The following is a 22,951-nucleotide window of genomic DNA, read 5'->3' as shown; positions in this document are numbered from 1 at the left end:
GGGTCGCTAGAAAAAGGGCGCGTCGGAGTGAGGGCGTTTTGGTCGATTTGGCCTGGTATCTTGCCCGAGTGGTCTAAGGGGGCGGACTTAAGATCCGCTAGACATTACAGTCTGCGTGGGTTCAAACCCCACAGATACCAAAGCGACGCCATCCCTCTCTTCTTGAGGGAGATGTGGAACAGCGCCGCATACTCCATTCTGGTGGCCGCGCCGCCATGGAGGCTGAGGGCTGTTGCTGCTGCTTTTTGCAATCGGTAATTTATTTCTCGTCCGCGTGAGAAACGCCACGACGGTGGTAATTTATGTTCCGGACACTCGTGCAAGCCGGGCTGGAGCTTCCGATGCAGCAGACAAAACCGGACGGGTGGTGTAGGTGCCAAGCGGTCTTTTGAGGTGCTGAACACCTGGTAGGGCAGCTCTGCGTATGCTACAGGTTGCGCGCGGGGATCATGCACAAATGTGGGTAAGTGCGATGGGGTCGAGAGGCTGTGGAGGTCGCTAGGGTCGCTAGAAAAAGGGCGCGTCGGAGTGAGTGCGTTTTGGTCGATTTGGCCTGGTATCTTGCCCGAGTGGTCTAAGGGGGCGGACTTAAGATCCGCTAGACATTACAGTCTGCGTGGGTTCAAACCCCACAGATACCAAAGCGACGCCATCCCTCTCTTCTTGAGGGAGATGTGGAACAGCGCCGCATACTCCATTCTGGTGGCCGCGCCGCCATGGAGGCTGAGGGCTGTTGCTGCTGCTTTTTGCAATCGGTAATTTATTTCTCGTCCGCGTGAGAAACGCCACGACGGTGGTAATTTATGTTCCGGACACTCGTGCAAGCCGGGCTGGAGCTTCCGATGCAGCAGACAAAACCGGACGGGTGGTGTAGGTGCCAAGCGGTCTTTTGAGGTGCTGAACACCTGGTAGGGCAGCTCTGCGTATGCTACAGGTTGCGCGCGGGGATCATGCACAAATGTGGGTAAGTGCGATGGGGTCGAGAGGCTGTGGGGTCGCTAGGGTCGCTAGAAAAAGGGCGCGTCGGAGTGAGGGCGTTTTGGTCGATTTGGCCTGGTATCTTGCCCGAGTGGTCTAAGGGGGCGGACTTAAGATCCGCTAGACATTACAGTCTGCGTGGGTTCAAACCCCACAGATACCAAAGCGACGCCATCCCTCTCTTCTTGAGGGAGATGTGGAACAGCGCCGCATACTCCATTCTGGTGGCCGCGCCGCCATGGAGGCTGAGGGCTGTTGCTGCTGCTTTTTGCAATCGGTAATTTATTTCTCGTCCGCGTGAGAAACGCCACGACGGTGGTAATTTATGTTCCGGACACTCGTGCAAGCCGGGCTGGAGCTTCTGATGCAGCAGACAAAACCGGACGGGTGGTGTAGGTGCCAAGCGGTCTTTGAGGTGCTGAACACCTGGTAGGGCAGCTCTGCGTATGCTACAGGTTGCGCGCGGGGATCATGCACAAATGTGGGTAAGTGCGATGGGGTCGAGAGGCTGTGGGGTCGCTAGGGTCGCTAGAAAAAGGGCGCGTCGGAGTGAGGGCGTTTTGGTCGATTTGGCCTGGTATCTTGCCCGAGTGGTCTAAGGGGGCGGACTTAAGATCCGCTAGACATTACAGTCTGCGTGGGTTCAAACCCCACAGATACCAAAGCGACGCCATCCCTCTCTTCTTGAGGGAGATGTGGAACAGCGCCGCATACTCCATTCTGGTGGCCGCGCCGCCATGGAGGCTGAGGGCTGTTGCTGCTGCTTTTTGCAATCGGTAATTTATTTCTCGTCCGCGTGAGAAACGCCACGACGGTGGTAATTTATGTTCCGGACACTCGTGCAAGCCGGGCTGGAGCTTCCGATGCAGCAGACAAAACCGGACGGGTGGTGTAGGTGCCAAGCGGTCTTTTGAGGTGCTGAACACCTGGTAGGGCAGCTCTGCGTATGCTACAGGTTGCGCGCGGGGATCATGCACAAATGTGGGTAAGTGCGATGGGGTCGAGAGGCTGTGGAGGTCGCTAGGGTCGCTAGAAAAAGGGCGCGTCGGAGTGAGTGCGTTTTGGTCGATTTGGCCTGGTATCTTGCCCGAGTGGTCTAAGGGGGCGGACTTAAGATCCGCTAGACATTACAGTCTGCGTGGGTTCAAACCCCACAGATACCAAAGCGACGCCATCCCTCTCTTCTTGAGGGAGATGTGGAACAGCGCCGCATACTCCATTCTGGTGGCCGCGCCGCCATGGAGGCTGAGGGCTGTTGCTGCTGCTTTTTGCAATCGGTAATTTATTTCTCGTCCGCGTGAGAAACGCCACGACGGTGGTAATTTATGTTCCGGACACTCGTGCAAGCCGGGCTGGAGCTTCCGATGCAGCAGACAAAACCGGACGGGTGGTGTAGGTGCCAAGCGGTCTTTTGAGGTGCTGAACACCTGGTAGGGCAGCTCTGCGTATGCTACAGGTTGCGCGCGGGGATCATGCACAAATGTGGGTAAGTGCGATGGGGTCGAGAGGCTGTGGGGATCGCTAGGGTCGCTAGAAAAAGGGCGCGTCGGAGTGAGGGCGTTTTGGTCGATTTGGCCTGGTATCTTGCCCGAGTGGTCTAAGGGGGCGGACTTAAGATCCGCTAGACATTACAGTCTGCGTGGGTTCAAACCCCACAGATACCAAAGCGACGCCATCCCTCTCTTCTTGAGGGAGATGTGGAACAGCGCCGCATACTCCATTCTGGTGGCCGCGCCGCCATGGAGGCTGAGGGCTGTTGCTGCTGCTTTTTGCAATCGGTAATTTATTTCTCGTCCGCGTGAGAAACGCCACGACGGTGGTAATTTATGTTCCGGACACTCGTACAAGCCGGGCTGGAGCTTCCGATGCAGCAGACAAAACCGGACGGGTGGTGTAGGTGCCAAGCGGTCTTTTGAGGTGCTGAACACCTGGTAGGGCAGCTCTGCGTATGCTACAGGTTGCGCGCGGGGATCATGCACAAATGTGGGTAAGTGCGATGGGGTCGAGAGGCTGTGGGGATCGCTAGGGTCGCTAGAAAAAGGGCGCGTCGGAGTGAGGGCGTTTTGGTCGATTTGGCCTGGTATCTTGCCCGAGTGGTCTAAGGGGGCGGACTTAAGATCCGCTAGACATTACAGTCTGCGTGGGTTCAAACCCCACAGATACCAAAGCGACGCCATCCCTCTCTTCTTGAGGGAGATGTGGAACAGCGCCGCATACTCCATTCTGGTGGCCGCGCCGCCATGGAGGCTGAGGGCTGTTGCTGCTGCTTTTTGCAATCGGTAATTTATTTCTCGTCCGCGTGAGAAACGCCACGACGGTGGTAATTTATGTTCCGGACACTCGTACAAGCCGGGCTGGAGCTTCCGATGCAGCAGACAAAACCGGACGGGTGGTGTAGGTGCCAAGCGGTCTTTTGAGGTGCTGAACACCTGGTAGGGCAGATCTGCGTAGACGCCATGCGAACGAGCACACCCACATCGTCTCTATTTGACGACGTGAAGGCCGCGTTCGCGCACGACGCGGAAGCGAAACTCTTGCTGGCCTATGGCACAGCACCTTCTGACAAGGCTCGTCAGAAGTTGCCCAAGCACCTTCGTGCGCGTGCACACCGATATCGGGTGCACGACGGACTGCTTCTTTATAATTCAGTGACGACAACGCGGTCCGCGTTGTCGTGCCAAATGACCATGACCTGCGACTCAGGATCATGTACGAGTATCACGATGCCCCGTCTGCGGGACATCTCGGACGTGAGAAGACATACGTCCTTCTCACGCGTGACTTCTACTGGCACCACCAGTACAAGTGAGTGCGCAAGTACGTCCGTGCTTGCGAGGTGTGCCAACGCGTAAAGCCTGCGCCATTCGCGCAGGCTCCACTGCAATCACTGCCGACTCCGTCGGAGTGTTGGAAGTCCATGTCTTTGGACTTCATCTTTGGTCTTCCCCCGGATAGCGGAGGGAACACCGGTGTTGTGGTCTTTGTGGACCGTTTCAGCAAGATGGTACATCTTGCTGCGGTGCCAGCAGAGGTGACCGCGAAGCAGACGGCCCGTCTGCTCGTCGACATGGTGTTCAAACACCATGGCATGCCGTCCGACATCGTGTCGGACAGAGACCCGCGCTTCACAGCGCACCTGTGGCAAGAAGTGTTTACACTTCTTGGGAGCCAGCTTTCCATGTCGACTGCGGATCATCCGCAGACGGACGGTCAAACCGAGCGCGTGAATCGCGTGCTCGTCGACATTTTGAAGAGCTACGCTCACTCGTTCCAATACTGGAGCGAGTGTTTGTCGATGGCGGAGTTCGCCATCAACAACTCGGTGCATGCCTCGATCGGGCATACACCGTTTTATGTGAATGCCATGCGGCATCCACGTTTACCGAGTTTACTCGGAGTGGTGGCTCCCACTTTAAGTTGGGGAGGATCTACGGCTGCAACACAGCAGCCGCAGAAAGCCGCTGACACCTGCATAGTGTCAGCCGCGACAACAAGGAACAAGACAACCAGGTCTGTGCGGGGCGCAGACGTTGGCAGGAAAAACCAAGGGTCGGCGCAGGGCGCCGACACCCAGAACAAGGACCACGGGTCTGCGCAGGGAGCAGACACCGCGAAGAACCACGCAGAGGCCGAGACTCTTGCGGAGAGCGAGCTGAACTCGTTCAGCTCGGATGCGATTGACTTCATCCATCGCAGACAAGCCGTAATTCGGGTTGTCCAGGACGCGATTGCAACTTTTGTGGATAGACAGAAGCCGAATGCCGATAATGTTGGCAGGGGCAACACAAATGAATTCAAAGTGAGTTCATTGGTTTTGTTATCTACTCAAAACCTGCCTAAACATGCAGATTCCGATTTCGGAGCAAGTAATCTTGCTCCGCGCTTCATCGGGCCATTCACGGTAATGGTACGCCACGGTAACGCATGCATGCTAGACATACCGTCTAGCATACGGCTCCACCCGACATTTTATGTCGGCGATTAAAGCCATACCTCCAGCACGAGCCACATGGCTCGTCTGTCCAGAAGAGACAGACTCGGCAGGGGAAACCCTCCTCTCCAGCGCGACTACGCGCTGGAGCAGTTAATACAGTCGGGCCTCCAGCCCGACCGGCACGTTCAAGGCGGTCTGGGAGACCGCCACAGCCGGGACACGATGGTACAGAGCGATAACCTCCGCTCTCTGCAGGTACTCCACGACCGTCACCTGGTCGTGGGGCGACACGAGATGAAGGTCAACATGGCGTTGATCGGGGCGTGTTTCCACCACCTCCGCCACCGCTGCGAGACGAACGCGGAAAAATTCGCTGGATCGTCCAGCGAATTGTTGATCATAGGAAAACAATCCGAGGTCCGGATTGTTTTCGCATTCGCTGGAGAAGTTTCCCTCCCCAACACGACACATGGGAACCACGGAACGTCCTGATGAAAGACGTTCCGGACATGGTGAAGGAATACGAAACCCAACACGCACTACCAGCAAGAAGGTAGTGCGAGCGCTGTAGTAATCTACAACGCCTGACGACTCGCGTGCTAGATAATTAGCACGGAGACCATTGAAGCTTTCAGGTATACATATAGTATACCTGTTGTGGTCGCGGTTGCTAATACGCACCACCACCTGGACGAATAGTGCGCACGGACACCAGCCTCCACCGCAACAGCGTGGAGTTGCCAATACTTGCCTCGCTTAGAGAAGGACTCGAAGTGCTTTGGCGCTTGCTTACCCGATCACGGTAAGCAACATAAATTCGCTTAGAGATGTCGACGCACAGACGCGGTCGACATCGAAGAATCGTACACAGATACTGCGTTGTCTGTTCCCGTGGTAGCGGCGCACCTCGCCCTGTCGCGCATGGTACTCAGCAACAGAGAGTTTACCCTCTGTTGCAATGGCAGTCTTCAGCTTGGTCGTGCTCATTGCGGATGAGCACGGATCTCCCCCACCACAAACAATTGACAAGCAGTCAATATTAATTGACGTGTCGAGACCGACACGCCTGAGCTTAACGGGGGGGGGATGGTGTAACAGGGTTATACACACACAAGTGACAACAGTCACTTGTGCATGACAACGGTCACAAGTGACAACAGTCACTTATGGTTTAACAGATAAATATCTGTTAAAGGTTTTAGATACTTCCTCACATTGGTGTAAGGCACACCAATGGATACATTGAAGTGGGTCACCACAATGAGTGGTCCACACCTACCCAAAGATCCTATTGGTAGAAAGTAGCATCTTTCTACCAATTAGAGATGTGTATATTGGCGGGGCTCTGACAGCCACCCGCTGTCAACCCCTTTCATAGATGATAAACAGTTTTAGCAGTTCTAGGAGGAAGATCAATTTACAAACAATACAGTTCTCACTTTACCTTAAACTAGCTACTTGGTGTTTTATTTGATTTATATTATACTTGTGGACTCAAGTATAATTAATTCAAATTATTCATAAACTCCTACGCTTCCTCATAGACGTGGCGCGACGTGTAAGCTAAAGTAGTGAGCCAAAGTAGGCCCACTACACATACACTCGGAACTTTGCGAGTGCATATTTCATGGCAAGGAGCTCCTTGTCATGTACCGGATAATTACGCTCAGCTGCCTTCAGCTGACGCGACTGGTAATAGACAACACGATCACGGCCCTCGTGATCGTGCTGCATCAACGCACATCCGATCGCGAAGTCGGATGCGTCACATACGACGTGGAATGGACGATCTTGGTCAACCACTGCCAAGATTGGCGCCTAAGTCAAGCCCCGCTTGACTACATCGAATTCTCTTTGGCAATCGGTTGTCCAATTCCACACAGCTTCCTTCTTAAGAAGCTGTGACAGCGGGCGGATCTTGCCCGCGTAATCCTCCACGTACTTGCACAAGTACGTGGCCAAGCCAAGGAACTGTCTCAGTTCCTTGACACTTGAAGGCGTTGGCCATTCATCGATCACTCTGACATTTTCCGGGTCAGGGCGAACGCCATTATTCCCTACGAGACACCCGAAGACGGGTATCTCGCTCGCCCCGAAGATACACTTCTTCAGGTCCGCGTAGAGCTTATGTTTTCGCATAAATTCAAGTAGCTTCCGGAGATGCACCCTGTGCATCTCTACGTCGGTCTTCCCGACCACAGCCCGGCTGTGCATGAACACATCATCGAAGTGGCTCGGCGCGAAGTCGCGCACCGAGCGCAACAAGTGCGTCACGCACCTGTTGAAAGTCGCAGGAGCGTTCTTAAGCCCCTGTGGCATCACTAGCCATTCCCAGAGCATGCCGCTTGGCGTGCTCACTGCCGTGAGAGGGATATCGCTCTCACGCATTAGGATCTGATAGAATCCGTCTCACAAGTCGAGAGCACTGTAAACGGTGCTCCCGGCCATCGAATCGATGATGACATCTTTTCGTGGTATCGGCGTCTGCGCCGGTACCGTCGCATCGTTCAGCTTGTCATACGCATGAACGATGCGCGATCCGCCCTGTGGCTTTTTGACACAGAACGTCGGAGCACTGTGCGGGGACTTTGATTCCCGCACTTGCCCTGCTTTGCGACGACTTTCAAAGAAGTCGTCGATCGCTTTTACTTGTTCTCGCGGCAGTGGCCACTGCCGCGTGACACAGTACTTCGTGCCCGGCACGAGATTAATCTCGTGCTGAATGCCCTTATCCTGCGGAAGCTCCGCAGGAATCTCTTCCGGGAGTCCGTCTTTGTACTCCCTCAATAATTCGTAATAGGGACTCGACTTCAGCGAGTCCCAACCTTGTTCCTCGAAGCGCTCTCGCTTCGTCTTCGCACTGAGAGTGTCTTCACTCTCAGTGGTACTTCCCATGAAGAGCTGCCTCAGCTCTTCGCTCTCGCTCTCCGTTCTTTCGCTGTCCGAAAGAACGTAGACTTGCTCGATGCGTCCATCGTGCGAGTCGCGCGTGAAGCGCTTCCAGCTCATGACTGGAAGCGAAGTCAACTCCGACGCCCTCATCGGAGGATTAGCGAGTTCCATTTCCTGATACTGGTATCCAGTATCGGTACGCGTCAAGACGTTCAGCGTCTCAACGCTCGGCGTCACCGCCTCTGTCTGCCCGGCAGACAGTTCTTGTAGCGTCTCGGTCCCGGACCGAGACTTGCGCAGCGTTCTTTGCATGCGCCATCTTCCTGTTGTGCGGAGACCGGCTCCGCACAGTTGTTCTTCTGGTCCAGGCCCGACCATGGACGGTTGTTCGCCGACGGACCCTGTCCGCGGGCGCGCGGTATCAAGCCCGGCTTGATCGCATGGCGCTTCGTCGTGCAGCCCGGTTGCACGACAGCATACAAATTGCGTCAGTACGGGACGTTTGCAACCGTCCGTACTGTTTGCAGCGTCACCTCCCGGAGTTGACACACCTTTGTCACCTCGACGCCAGTTATTGGCGGAGCCCCTCATCACCGAGGGTGCGTCGACTTGACCTCTTCGGGTCAGGGACTGTCCCATGCGTACTTGAACGCGAGTGTTGGTTCCCGGAACCGACACATCCTCATCTTCCGACGTCGGCAGCACAGCCGACGTGGATTCCACTTGTGCGCATCCTCGCGCACCCCTTGGGCACTCCGGGACAGCAGCATTAAGCGCTGTCTCGACTGGCGAGTCGCGCGCACCTGCTGGTGCGTGCGCTGCGGTAACAGGGCCATCGCTCTCTGTTCCGCTGTCGCGACCGAAGCGCACGAACGTGCGCTTCTTCTAGTCTATCACCGGATCATGCCGTGCAGGCCACGGCATGCCCATAACAACGTCGAACTTATCGTCCAGGTCCAGGACGATAAAGTGATCGACAAACACCCGTTGTTTGTTCGAGAAGCGCACGTTCACGACGCGCTTCTCGGTCTTCACGATGGCACCGGTTGCCAATCGAACTTCCAGAATACCTTTACCTCCTCGAAGTCAAGACTCGGTAAACTCCGCAGTCGAACAAAGTTGTTCGACGCGCCCGAATCTACCAGAGCGCGAAGAGAGTCGCTCGCTCTCTTCGACGTTACCTTCAAGGTGACCAGGTTCGGCCTGTCATCTTGCTTCTTGCAGCGAGATCTGGTCTCACTGGGGGCTGCAGTCCTCAGTGTCGCGTGCCCAATGTCTGCGCGCGTGACTGCATTACCAGTAGGGCGCCCCGCGCCTACTGGATGTTCGTTTTTTTTTTGTTCGCGGCGATGCCCGGCATCGTCACGACGGTCACCATTGTAGTGTACGGGAGCCGTGCACTCTCTGGCAAAGTGACCGATCCTTCCGCAACGGAAGCATCGCACATTACTTCCGTGCTGCTGGTGACCAGCAGCCGTTGCATTCGAGAGGTCCATTGGTTCCGGACCTCCCGTCCTCGCTACCGGGCGCGGTTGCGGCCTCGGTACGTTTACATGGAGTTTAGCCTGCCGCAGGCTAAACGCTTCTTGCATGGCAATGGTGATTGCAGCTTCGAGAGTACTCGGGTACTCTCGGAAGAGATAGGTCTTCACGGGCCCATCTCTAAGTCCTTTCATGAACGTGACGACCTTGGTCGCCTCGTCAATCGGGTTAGTCACGATGTTCGAGACCAAGTACCGTGCACGCTGCGCGTAGGCATGGACGTCGTGCTTACCCTGCTGTAGGTCGAGGAATTCCGCCCTCGACCGGAACTCGTTTTTCGGGGGCTCAAACGCTTGTCTGAGCTCCACTTTGAACACTTCGTACGTGTTGAAGCACGTAGGATCAGAGAGTCGGCGTCCGTACGGCCAACTCCTCGCTCGTCCGCCAAGACATGACACGGCGAACGCAACCTTTGACAACGGGTCGACGATACGCCGAGCCGCTATGGCTGTGTCGAGTTCGACAAGCCATCGGAGGAGAGGCTCGCCCTCTCTTCCTACATAATTGCTCACGCTCAATTTTAATGATTGAGCACGCGGTGTCGTCCCCGACGACGCCGTCGCTGAGGAAGCAGCATTGCGCTGCTCCTTCATGATGAATCCCAGAGCAACACCATGTTGCTCCGTCGGCGATAGCGTACGCAGCATTGTAGCTATCGCCGCTTCTCCAATGACTGTTGACAGTCGTTGGAGGGCCTCCCACTCTGGGTCAGACAGGTGGGGGCAGTCAGCGCGTGCAACATGCGTTGCAGGCGTGTTGGAGCTCTCCATGGGCACCTCCGTGCTCATGTGGTTCTCGGCTCCGCGTTCGTACACCGCGTACGAACGTCACGTAGTCGGTCGTTGGACGGACTACAAAGTGCTACCAGGTGTAGTGGGTCTAACTTGACTCACTACTTTAGCTTACACGTCGCGCTACGTGTATGAGGAAGCGTAGGAGTTTATGAATAATTTGAATTAATTATACTTGAGTCCACAAGTATAATATAAATCAAATAAAACACCAAGTAGCTAGTTTAAGGTAAAATGAGAACTGTATTGTTTGTAAATTGATCTTCCTCCTCAATTTGCTAAAACTGTTTATCATCTATGAAAGGGGTTGACAGCGGCTGGCTGTCAGAGCCCCACCAATATGCACGTCTCTAATTGATAGAAAGATGCTTCTTTCTACCAATAGGATCTTTGGGTAGGTGTGGACCACTCATTGTGGTGACCCACTTCAATGTATCCATTGGTGTGCCTTACACCAATGTGAGGAAGTATCTAAAACTTTTAACAGATATCTTATCTGTTAAAATCACAAGTGGCTTGTAGCCACTTGTGCGTGTAACCCCGTTACATGCTGGAACTCATTTTATTGGTGATGTGGGTTACGGTTCGCTTCCCGGCCTTATAGTGACTTACGACGAACGGGAAGAAGGAGGTACGCTATCGTATCGTCAAAGAACTTTCAATTTCCGCCACGCAAGCACACGAATGCCAGTCAAGAGTACATTTGGAATTTGGAAAGGAAGATTTAGAATGCTTCAAGGCGTCATGAACCAAGAAACACCTCACGCATCTGCTGATTTCGTAGTTGTCACTACTGTTTTGATAACCTCATGATTTTCTACCGAGACTATGCAAGCGTTCCTCGTTTTGTGGAAGATGAAGACGACGATATTAATACTGATGAAATTCAGGATGCAAGACAGCACGAGATTGGAAAGATAAAGCGAGACGGTATTGCCAAAATTATATGCAACTAAACCTCAGATTGTAGAAGGCAACTACACCTTTGCCCGTCCAAGTTCGCGGTAGTGTAAAGCAACATGGAATGGGAGCAAACATTTAGACATAAAATTGAAAAAAATATTTTCTCAAATTTTGGCTTGTACTCCAAAGTGGATTTAGTCCACAGCTAAGTCCCGTACTTCATGGGCTCGCCGCGGATAGCGGCCGCCACGGACAGCACACAGTGGCGAGCCATTTTATTGACCAGGCGGAGATCCATGCATGGCGTCGCATGCTCGGCTGCCTTCTCGAGTAGCTGCATTCGCAACTCGGTCTTCTGACCGTAAGGAACGTTCAGCATCTCCTCGTGGCTGAGCGCAAGGTAATCCTTAATGCTTGCTTTCAAGGCGCTGAAGCAGCCAGTCAGTTGTACATGTGTAGTCTACCAGCGCGCTCTCCATCGCTGGTGTGCACTTAGTGGTGGAAGCACGCGCCCCGCCTCTTCATCAGCTCTGGTGTCCCCCGCTCGACAATATTACGTGCAGTAGTGGGAGGAATACCATTGTGGTGCGCTACTAGCATCCAGTCGCCGCCGTCTCGGTGAGCATCAAGGACGCGCGCGCGAGCGGCGAACGTGTGTTTCGGCTCCTTCGGTATGCTGCCGTTCGAATACTCACCACCAATTTGCCCTGTACTAAATCCGTACACATGCAAAGTGTTGAAACGCGTTGGTTGGCCAGCCAACAGCGACATAAATTTCCCGGTAACTCACACGGTGGTGCGGTGCACGATTGTGAGATGGGAGCCCGAAGCATCCAAACCAAAGGTTACGGTCCACGTCCTAAGCAACTATCGAAACTTGAAACGGGAAGACACGCCCGAAGCACCTTGGAGTAAACCCAAATTTCAGTATTTTTTTTCTAAATATAGCAGTTACTTCAACTACTTCATACGACATTGCTTTACACTACCGCGAACTTGGACGGGCAAAGGTGTAGTTGTTAAGATTGGCGCTTTGGTTTGTGAAGTGCTGTGAAAGAGTACTGAACGCCTGAGTTTGCGCTTTCAACGTTTCCCATGGAGCGAGTTTAATATCCCGCTGTTTCGGTCGTCTGTGGCGTGCGTCCTGACAACCTTAAACGCGTCAGCAATATTATTCAAGACCTCGGCAATAGCCCTCATGCCCTCGGCTGCTGCAGCCTTCTCCCTGATTCGTTTGCCCGTTACTGCTTCCACCCACTCGTGGTTTGGCTGGAATCAGAAGTCTCCATGGTTTCCTCCATGTCGAAACCAGCAGCGAAATCTATAGCCTCCTCGATCTCTGTAGCATCGCTCGAGAAGAATGGGTCTGTACCCATACCAGCACGATCATCCCAGTACTCACACATTGTGCCATAGCACAAAGGCTCTCTCCGTAGCATTGCCATTTGTGTCACACGAGACCCGATAAGCAGTGTAGTTTTTGTGCATGTGTTTCAACTAAAACATGACAGACACGAAGAGCAATTAAAACATGACAGCCACAAAGAGCAATTAGCCATCCAGATTGAAGATTTTAAGTGACAGGTACATACCTTTGACTTGCACTCGTCTGGAGGCACCTCCAGCCCCGAGTCGCTGCTGGTTTGTGCAGCGACCATGAGCCAGGCAGCGGCAAACTGTTTAGCGCTCCGAGTTCCCTGAAAGCGATGCCTCAGCGGGAGATTGCTTTTTCGGCTTGCCGCGGCGACTAGCTCCCTTCCCGCGAGTAGATGTAGCGTCAGGACTCGGTGATGTTAATGAATTCGCCGGCCTGTGCTGATTTGTTCTGTGGAGTTCTTGGGTTGCCGCAGGTGTCGCGAACACATTTCGAGCTAACGCAACAATGGTGGGTGGTGGGTCTTGGCTTTCTCAGCTGGCGATAGATCTTCGTGTGCTGACGAGACTACAAGCGCAGCACTAGCTGCTCCTTGCGTCTGGCTAACAGACAGCGACGTGGTTTCTGCGGCGGGGGCAAGCGTGGGGGGGAGAAGGCGCTGCTGCTCGATGCATCCGAGCGGTGGGGAATGATCTGCTTGAATCGGTGTATGATTGGCCATAATGATCCCTCTCCAGCTCAGGCTAGCGAACAAGCTGGAGATGGAGGCGGATCCATTTTGTGTGCCATCTCCATCTCCAGATGCGTAGCGAACGCTCTAAGAGCGTGTTCGCTAAAATGACTACCTCGAGCTCCGTAACCTCGAGCTCCGTAACCTCGAGCTCCATAGATTTTCCCAATAGTAGTGCCTTAGTTTTCGTCCAGACATATCTAAAAAATATCATTAAAGGTTATAGGTGTTTTAGTCATTGCAGTTTCGTTCATTGTTTCTTTAATACTTACACAATAATAAATTTCACTATTGTTTATGTGATATCAAAATGACAATATGGATGGAGAACGTATTGAGACAGTGGAATTGTCAACAATCTCTAAGCAACATCTACGAGCTCCTCTCCATGGGTGCATCAGCTCTGGCCGTCCCCACCGCGTGGAGACCAACATGTATCTGTAGCCACCGAAACAGACTGCTGGTTTGTCACTCGAACTACCGCAGTACTGCGCCCATTGTAAACTTTATGTCCCATTGCTCAGTGCCCTGCCTGGGACTTCGCCAAGGCGTTGATCATCGTTGCTCGGGGACGCAGCGCGCATTTTCGCTGATTTCGACGTCTCCAAGAATCTTGGGCCAACATCCAGGCATTTCGCTGTGTCCGGGATGGCGATGTCGGTTCGTTGGACACTCTCAAGAACATGATGGCACTGGGTGACGGCCTCAGCGGCGACCGCATGTAGCGAGATGTTGACGTGCACCTCTGAAATCGTCGATTTCAGACTTCAGGGATCTCCCGACGGAGATGCGGCATCGCACGAGCCGCGTTGTGCTAGAGTGGTGTGTAGCCTCGCTAGGGTACTCCGCAAATACTATTGTGAATTTTATAATTATGCGCCGCGAAGCGACCTGTTTGCCTATAATATATTTATGATTAAATGGTATTAATACTAGGCATTCATGGAATCCAGGATAATCTCAGCTAGATTTACCATTTTCAAACTTCAGAACGTGTAGCTCACCTGTAAGATACCGACGGTAGCATCGTCATATTCGCTGTTCTGCAGGTTTTGCATGCTTTTTCATTGTGAAGGTCCCACGTGAAAATTTTAGTCCAATCACAGACCACTCAACTCCCCTTTTCCACCAATCCCCAGTCTCGTTGCTCCGTGCCAGCCATGTCAAGTGCCATTTTCAATAAGCGGCAACATGCGCGTCCTGGTTGGCGACGAGACCGGCTTGCTCAAGTCCATCGAGCTGGAGAAGGGCGAGCAGCGCGTGCTGTCCAGCCGCACGCAGCCGCAGACCCGCACGCGAGGCATCCAGCGGCTCTGCTGGTACGCGGACGAGCGCGAGGCCGCCAACTTCCAGCGCAACGTGGTGCTGGCGCGCGCCGACGGCGTCGTGGAGAGCTACGAGGCGTCGCACGGCAAGAGCCTGAGCGCCGCCAGGGAGCCCGACTGGGCCTGGGACGCGGCGCAGAGCAGTGCGCGCTGCGTGGGCCTCGACGTCATCCGCAGCTTCGGCTCGGTGGTGCAGTGCTCCGACGCGGGCGACGTGCTGGTGCGCAGCACGCTGGAGGACGCCGGCAAGCCCGCCTCGTTCAACGTGGGCGGCGACCTGAACATCATGCGGCTCGAGGCTGCTACGCAGACCGTCGTCGGTGTGGGCGGCAAGGAGCACGACCTGAACCTGTGGTCGCTGGAGACGCAGCAGCCGCTGTTCAAGGCCAAGAACGTCACGCACGACAAGCTGGACATGCGCGTGCCGGTGTGGGTCAAGGACCTGCGCTTCCTGTCCACACCCGGCAGCAGCAACGGCCACCGAGTGGTCGTGGGCACGGGCCACCGCCACGTCAGGATCTACGACTCGAACACCAAGCGGCGGCCAGTGCAGCAGCTCGACAACTTCGGCGAGAACCCCATCCAGTCGCTCTGTGTCTCGCCCGACGAGACGCGGGTGGTCGTCGGTGACACGGCAGGCAACCTGGACATTCTGGACCTGCGCACGCTCAAGCACATGGGGCGCTGCACTGGCCCGGTAGGCTCCATTCGCGACATCGCGTGCCACCCGACGCTGCCCTACATCGCGGCGGTGGGGCTGGACCGCATGGTCCACGTGTTCGACGTCAACACACGCAAGTACCGTCACACAATTTACGCCAAACAGAGGCTCAACAGCGTGCTGTTCTGCGCGGACGGCCTCAAGGACATCCCGGTTGTCGACGACGAGCCTGCACGGAAAAAGCACAAGTCCAGCGACGACGAAATCGAGTTCGGCGACGACGACGATGAAGAGGAGGAAGAGGCGTACGAGGGTCTCGAGATTAGCGACGACGAGGAGGTGGACGACGACGACGACGATGATGACGACGATGATGATGATGACGACGACGAGTAGGAAACCTGAACGCAGCAGTACTTGTCTATAGAATAGAAACGTCTATCGCTCCTATGCTTTTGATATCCATTCCCCAAGCTCGATCCTTTTCACCAATTACTACAGTAGTACTGTATACTACTTCAGTACTACTGTAGTAATCCGAGATCGGGCCAACCACCACTTGCAGCGGCCATGGCGATCCGCGGCACGAGCGCGGCGCAGGACGGGCGCTACGTGGCGCAGGAGAAGCGGCTGCTGGCCAAGATGAGCTTCCCCAAGTGCTTCGAGCAGCGCGTGGACATGCGCAAGGTGCAGCGCGAGGTGGTGAACCAGTGGGTGGCGGAGCGGCTCACGCAGCTGCTGGGCTTCGAGGACGACATCGTGGTGGCCATGGCCATCAACCTGCTGGAGCCCAAGGTGGACGAGAAGCTGGACCCGCGCCAGCTGCAGATGGCGCTCACGGGCTTCCTGGAGAAGCAGGCGGCCGCCTTCACGGAGGAGCTGTGGCAGCTGCTGCTCAGCGCGCAGAGCCACCCCACGGGCATCCCCAGCGCCATCCTGGACAGGAAGAAGCTCGAGATGCAGAGCATCGCCAGCGAGAAGGACAGGCTCAAGAAGGTGCTGGAGGCCAAGAGAGCGGCCGTCGATGGCCACAAGGCAGAGAACAAGCGGGGCAGGCCGCGGGACGACCCCACCGCCGCTACTTCTACTCCAACTGCTGCTGCTACTGATGCCTCTGGTGACAAGGCGGAGCGACGCAGCCCCCAGCGAGGCAACCGCAGAGAGGACACTCGGAGGCGCTCGAGGAGTCTGCAGAGACGGCCGCGTAGCCCCCCGCGCCGTGTCCGTAGCCCTAGAAGACGCTCCCCGAGTGTGCGCAGGCGCTCGAGGAGTCCTCGCAGACGCAGGCGCTCTCCTAGCCCACGAAGACGCTCGCGCAGCCCGCGTAGACGGTCGCCGAGCCCACGGAAGAGATCGCGCAGTCCGCGGAGACGGTCGCGTAGCTCACCGCGTGGTCGTTCCAGGCGTGATCGATCTCGATCGCACTCGGTGAAACGCCGTCGCAGCCGCCGGTAAGTGGCATTTTCCTCTTGGTGCTTCCGGTACAGAGGCTAATTGACCTGCTTGTTTGTTTGTGTGTTTGTTGGGAGAAGATCACCGTCTCGATCGCTGGAGCGACCGCGCGACCGACGCCCAGAGCGCAGGGAGAAGTCGCCAAGACGGGAAAGCAGGTACCGTACTACAGTGTTCCTTTAGTTTCGAGTACTTGTGTCAACTCACTGATATCACGTTGAATATTTTGTTTGCTGCTTCAGTGGCCGCCACTCGCGTCGCTCACCGTCATCTTCGTCTTCGGCATCTCGCGGTCGCTCTTCGTCTTCGTCACGCTCTCCTTCGCCCCGCCGCCGCTCGACTAAGTCCCGCCGAAAGGCTTCATCTGATATCGGATCGGAGAGCGGATAGCCCTGCGCTTGACATACAAGACAGGATGAGCACGAAGATGATAGTTAGCAGCACGGTTATTGCTGGAGCGCCTTCTCGAAGACGAATACATTTTGCATTGGCAGTGAATCGTCACCTACAAATTGGAGCTGTCACCGATGTTCTCTCGCCTCGGCTTTATACACGAGTCCACAACTGCTAGCGGTACTGAAGCAGAGCTAGCGGCGTTTCTAGAGAAGGAAGCCGAGGAAGCTGATCCGAAGAAAAGGAAGAAGGCACAGAAACAAAAGAAGAAGACTGATGAAGATCTTCCCAAGCTGTTCATGGAGCTGAAATGGTCCGAGCAGCGAAAGATAGGAGCGAAAGCACCAGTCTTGCGTCAAGTTGAAGGAGACTCAATCAACCAGCGGATTCGACTCTACCGGCGCACGATATTTTTCCATATCCACTGTAGGCACTAGCACGCGGGTGTTTGTGATTCGTTGCTTCGGTTCGTACTGTGTGTCTGACTTGCTACTGAAGCCAAGCTGGAGCACAATGGTTACATCGCTCAGCGACTGCGATTGAATAACCAGAATCCTAATGGCAAAGACGTAAGTCCTTGTCGTTTGCTAGATACGGTCTGCAGCTCACTACAGCTTTCATAAGCAGGAAAAAGGCAGGACAGCGCTCCATTACGCTTGCAGATACGTACGTGTGTATGAAATGGCTAAGGCCTAGCTTCGTGGCGTGCTAAATTTCTTCATCGTTGCCCAGGGTGCGGAAGGCGCAGTGCGGACACTTATTCATGAGGAAGCTACGATCGATGACCCAGACGTACGTGTGCACTCGGCACTGGTATTGGCTGCGTCACGATTATTTACACTGCGTTAGTTGGAAATGCGCTGGACTCCCTTGCACTACGCTGTAATGGGAGGTCACGAGAACATCGTGGAGCGCTTGGTGGATAAAGCTCCTGTGCGGCGAATCACAATCAACCGCAAGGATGTGCGTGTTGCGATGTATTATGCACTGTGTAGTCACTGTTGGAGTCGTTAATTTGTGTTGTGTACTGTTTCTTGATGACACCAGAAATGTGGCATGACGCCGCTCATGCTAGTAGGTGGCTTCCAGAGGCCATGATCCCAATCACTTGTTGCTTACTTAGTACCTCACTATTGTCTGCAGGCATGCGGAGAGGATCATGCAGGTGTTGCCAAAGTGCTTCTTCGCAAGAAGGCTTTCATCGACGAAACGGATGTACGTGGCACTAGTTTTGAGTATGAAATGGTATCTATTACACATTCACGTAAGCTTACAAATGAGCTGTCTCTATTGCTCAGAACGATGGCTGGAGCGCACTCCACTATGGTGCGTATCATTCATTACCTATTCTCTGCAGTTGCATGGTTCTCACAACTGGTGACTGGGTACTCTAGCTGCCGCAAACGATGCTGCTCTGGCTGTTGAAGTCCTCATTCAGTACGACGTCAGCCTCAAGACTCGGACGGAATCCACGAACGAGACGGCTCTCGAAATGGCGGAGCGGCTTCGGTCACACTTGGTTGCCATTCTCCTGTACGAGGTGACCTACCGGAAGCCCCAGCAGTAGTCTGAGAATCAAACTCTATCAGATAAAACGTCGAGTTAATTCAAGACGTTCTTTATGAGCGACTGCGTGATGATCGGGAGCGCCACGGCTAGAATGTCAATATCCGGGTCTAGTTTTCGCCCAACTGTTTCCAAGACCGCAATGGACACGACAATCGAAGCGTATTTTCCCTCCAGTTTCACTTCGTGTGTACAGCAGAGCTCCATCACCTGACGTAGTAATGCCCCCACATGCACTTTTTTCAAACTGAGTCGCCAACTAAGCGCTTCGTTGACAATTCTCTCCATCCCTGTGCAAAATGACTCGAGATCCTTGCACTTGGCTGGAACGATTTCCCCACTGGGTAGCACTTTACCCTTGCTTCTCGCCACGATGAGCTCGCCCGCCTTGTATCCGTTGCCAGTTGCGACTGCGTGGAATAGTTCGACAAAATTACGCAGATCTTGTTGCTCAAGCTTCGTCACAATACCAGCATCGATCACCACCACACCAGCATTCCGAATCGCCTCGGACCGCGACACACGGGAGTTTCTGCCAGGGCCTTGCTCATCGAACAGAAGATTGCCCGGGTGCAGGTCTCCGTGGGCGAAGTTATCCAGAAACACCATCCGGAGGTACGCTTCGAGAACAACACGCGCGACGGCCTTCCTGCGCGGCGGCTCCATTTGCGCCAAGATCTCGCTAAAGTGCAGTCCGTCTTCAAAGCTCTCCACCAACACGTTTTCCGTCGTATAGTCCATCAGCGGCACGGGGAAGCGGAGTCCCTTGCGGTTGCGGAAGTGTTCGCTGAACAGCGCGAGGTTCTTCCCTTCCTCCCGCAGATTCAGTTGCTTCTCCATCAGCGACGCGAACTCCGTCACGCTGTCCTTCCCACCCAACCACCGGAGCGTCGGCACGACTTCCAGCATGGCGACGAACCCGCGCAGGAGCTGCAAATCTAGAGCCACCATTTGCTTCACGTGGGGGTGGATCACCTTCACCGCGACTTGTTCGTCCGTGGCCAAGATGCGTCCTCGGTACACCTGCGCGATGCAGCCCGAGCCAATGGGCTGCGTGTCCAGCTCCATCAGCTCCCGCCAGTGCTCCCCGAAGGCCATCCTCAGCGCGTCCTCCGTCTGGCACCACGAGTGCAGCGGCGCGTGCTCGTGGAACTTCTCGAACCGGTCGCAGAACGAGGCCGGGAACATGTCGCGGCGCGTGCAGGCCCACTGCAGGAACTTCATCACCGTCGGGGACGAGAACTGCGCCAGCCACAGCGCCAGCTCCCACCACTGCTCCTCTATTGCCGGCAGCACGGCGCCCGCTGTGAAGGCCGCGGGCGCCGTGAGCGCCAGGGGCAGCGCCAGCCCCAGCAGCTTGGCGAAGTGCAGCGCCACGCGCAGCAGGCGGCACAGCGTCTGCACCAGCGACTCCTTGTCCTGCGTAGAGCGAGATGTGGCCAGCACTCTCGGGAACGCGCGCACCAGCTCCGCATTGCGGCGTGTCCAGGCGTCGCGCGCCACTCGCGCTCGGGTCTTGGTGTTGAGTTGGGCCTGCAGCGCCAGCGCCTGGCGCGGGAGCAGCCGCGGCCACGTCGACAGCTGCGGCTTCTGGGCGGGGCGCAGCAGACGTCGGCCTGACGCGAATGCGCGCGCCGCGCGGCGAGCTGCCGACGGCGACGCGGCGCTGCGCAGGAACAGGAGCACCATTGACGCCTAGAGGTTGTGGGCGACTGACGTACAGGGCTATTTTGGTGATTAATGTTAGCTATATATAACGTTATATTTGATTATTGACAGTCGCAGTAGTTCGGTAGTACTACACTTATAGTATTAATACTATTGCCGCTTTCACTTATTTTGCCGGACTTCAAGTATAATAATCATGGAGCTAAAGTAAGCTTATGAAACTGCAAAACGGACGTTGGGTCGAATAACTTTAGCCCTCAGAACTACTTTTACATAGCAAGATGCAAGAGCTCCTCTCTGGAGCAGAAGAAGGCACGATGCCTAGTACGGTTCGTTGCTGCTTTACGATAAAGAAAGGTGAACCACTGAGTAGTTGCCGTGGCAAGGGACGAGTGGCTTCACAGTCGTATGTCATTGTAAGCGAGAAAACCCCGAATGGCCGGGTGATTCGCGGCATTCGGGCTTTCTCGTCCTCTAAGGACTGCTAACTTGCCTCTAATCTGAGTTTAAACTTTTAGCACAGGTCATAGCAAATCCCACCCTACACCTAGTATCGCCTATCTTATTCCCAGTTTAAGGCATCGACTTGGCCAAAATGTGTGAAAGGCACAATAACCAGTAAGGTACTTACTTCATTTTCTTGTGCTGGAAAACTACTGGCAGTAGTTCAGAAGAACTACCTGTATATCAAGCCCTGCACTTGCCTTTCAAGGCAGTTCGCGGAGTTCGTGCGCTTCGGCTGTATCAAGATGGCGCTGCAGCACGGCTACGAGTACACGTACCTTCCCGTACTTGCAGTGCTGAATAAGCTCCGCATTCCTGGCGCCATCTTCTTCGGCCTGCCGCTCTGTTTCTTCCTGCCGCGTCCCGACGTCGATCTCGTTACCGTCGTTGGCAAGCCGCTACGCCTCCTGCACGTTGAACACCCGAGCAGAGCTCGTGAAGAAATACCCGCGACAAGTACGTCGAAGCGCTGCAAGACCTCTTCGACTCGTACAGGGGAGGTTACGCCGTCGACCTGAAGACCGAGCTAGAGATATTCTGAGCAACGCGACGTGATGTAACAACGGTCAACAGATAACACCTCCACACGCCGTCCACACTTGCCGTACTCGTGTTGGTTGTTGCCGCCGCGCAAAGCGCAAAACTTCAACTTCAGTTTGGGTTCGGTTCGTGTGGCGCAATCACGCTATGCGACACTCGTACCTGGCTTGACACTCTGCAAGTGTACATAACTGTTACGTCCAATGACTGCCAACGTCCCCAGGCTGCGGCATGCCGCCTGCGGCCGCACGCCCGCGTGGCCCAACAACGACGCGGTGCCAGAGCTCATGACGCTGCGCGGGTTCGTGATGCGGCGCTTCCTGCTATGGTCGCTCTTCGGGCTCTGGATCTTCGGGCTCGGCGCGTACATCGCCATGTGGCTCTTCTCGGGGCTGTGCGTGGCTCGCTGGGCTGCGTCTGCGGTGCAGCACGGCGGGTGGGCGCAGGCAACGCCGCCGCCCACGAGTGTGCAGGCGTATCTGGTGTTCACGTTGCTGTACGAGTGCTATCACTACGTCACGCGCGACTCGCTGCACCTGTGGCCTCGGATGCGGCGTCTGGCGCGCTACATTCTGCTGCACTACCCGTACTTCCGTCTGAACGCGACCATCTTCGAGGAGAGAGAGCTGGCCAAGCAGAAACTGAGGAGGGAGGAGGAACAGTCCAAGGACAGCGACGACGTCACGGCTGACGGTGACGAAGACGAAGACGTTGGAAATGACTGTGAACATCTTAGCGCAGCGGCGGCAGCCAAAGCGGTTGAGGAGAACGACATCACACCGTTCGTGGAAGAGGGGACGAAAAACCTCTACGCTTTCCATCCTCATGGAGTGCTGACCTGCGGCTTCTCCTTTAATGGAGCGTACCACATGGGCTTCGAGCGCTCTTCGTGCCGATGGCTTTCGGCAGAAAATCTCTTCTGGTTCCCCCTCGTTCGCGACATTCTCAACTGGATGGAGTACAGCAGCTGCGCGAAAGCCAACATGCTCAAGTTCATGCGCAGCGACTACAACGTGAGCATTATTCCGGGTGGCTTCGAGGAGGCCACGCTCTACCAGAGAGGCAAGCACCGTTTGTATCTGAAGAAGCGCTTCGGGTTCATCAAGATCGCGCTGCAGCATGGCTACAATGTGCACCCGGTGTACACGTTCGGCGAAGAGTACACGTACCACGCGTTCCCGTATCTGCAGTGGTTCCGCCTGCAACTGAACAGGTTTAAAATCCCGGGAACTCTTTTCTTTGGGGACGCTATGTGCTTCTACCTCCCTCGCAACGATGTGGACCTCATCACTGTCGTGGGCAAGCCGCTGCGGCTCCCCCGTATCGAACACCCTACCAAGGACGATGTACAAAAGTACCAAGCGCAGTACGTGCAGGCGATAAAGGATCTATTCGACAACTACAAAGGCGTCTACGCGGTCGATCCCAACGCTACGCTGGAGATTTACTAGATTTTAATTGTAGGGTGCATACGTGCATACGCTGCCGCGAAGTTTTACTACTCTGCTCTTGCCACTGTGCACGTCGCCGTTCCTCAAAAATATATGAACGCGGTTGACCACCAGCGCAAGTCAAGTCAAAGTGCACCAACACTCAGATCACGACGCTGAAAGCTAGGAATGGATACTACTTCAGAACGCCTAGATGAAGAAGTATGGGAGTCAGCCTCGTGCGAGGGTGACGGCCACGAATTCCCA

The 22,951-nt window shown here is 55.0% G+C and overlaps 5 protein-coding genes across 5 annotated transcripts; 4 read left to right on the top strand and 1 right to left on the bottom strand.

Annotated features, from left to right (window-relative positions):
- Positions 1-14,336: 14,336 nt before the first annotated feature.
- Positions 14,337-15,527, top strand: IUM83_06420 (uncharacterized protein; the record flags this gene model as incomplete). The annotated part of the gene is made up of 1 exon (XM_067930627.1): positions 14,337-15,527. The coding sequence occupies one exon, from the start codon at positions 14,337-14,339 to the stop codon at positions 15,525-15,527; it is 1,191 nt and encodes a 396-aa protein (XP_067800348.1).
- A 174-nt stretch (positions 15,528-15,701) lies between these two features.
- IUM83_06419 (PWI domain-containing protein) lies at positions 15,702-16,927 on the top strand (the record flags this gene model as incomplete). The annotated part of the gene is made up of 3 exons (XM_067930626.1): positions 15,702-16,352; positions 16,664-16,741; positions 16,826-16,927. The coding sequence occupies 3 exons, from the start codon at positions 15,702-15,704 to the stop codon at positions 16,925-16,927; spliced, it is 831 nt and encodes a 276-aa protein (XP_067800509.1).
- Positions 16,928-17,110: 183 nt separating this feature from the next.
- Positions 17,111-18,543, top strand: IUM83_06418 (Ankyrin repeat-containing protein; the record flags this gene model as incomplete). The annotated part of the gene is made up of 9 exons (XM_067930625.1): positions 17,111-17,402; positions 17,475-17,545; positions 17,604-17,642; positions 17,709-17,768; positions 17,826-17,939; positions 18,024-18,050; positions 18,120-18,191; positions 18,275-18,302; positions 18,371-18,543. 9 exons carry the CDS (start codon positions 17,111-17,113, stop codon positions 18,541-18,543), a joined length of 876 nt encoding a protein of 291 aa, XP_067800482.1.
- Positions 18,544-18,578: 35 nt separating this feature from the next.
- Positions 18,579-20,231, bottom strand: IUM83_06417 (Atypical/ABC1/ABC1-C protein kinase; the record flags this gene model as incomplete). The annotated part of the gene is made up of 1 exon (XM_067930624.1): positions 18,579-20,231. One exon carries the CDS (start codon positions 20,229-20,231, stop codon positions 18,579-18,581), a length of 1,653 nt encoding a protein of 550 aa, XP_067800532.1.
- A 1,226-nt stretch (positions 20,232-21,457) lies between these two features.
- IUM83_06416 (Diacylglycerol acyltransferase) lies at positions 21,458-22,705 on the top strand (the record flags this gene model as incomplete). Its single annotated transcript, XM_067930623.1, has 1 exon — positions 21,458-22,705. The coding sequence occupies one exon, from the start codon at positions 21,458-21,460 to the stop codon at positions 22,703-22,705; it is 1,248 nt and encodes a 415-aa protein (XP_067800526.1).
- Positions 22,706-22,951: the final 246 nt, after the last annotated feature.

The sequence above is a fragment of the Phytophthora cinnamomi genome (assembly GCF_018691715.1).
Source record: "Phytophthora cinnamomi strain GKB4 chromosome Unknown Contig1, whole genome shotgun sequence".
Classification (NCBI taxonomy): domain Eukaryota; phylum Oomycota; class Peronosporomycetes; order Peronosporales; family Peronosporaceae; genus Phytophthora; species Phytophthora cinnamomi.
This window is presented reverse-complemented; position numbering and strand designations above follow the sequence as displayed.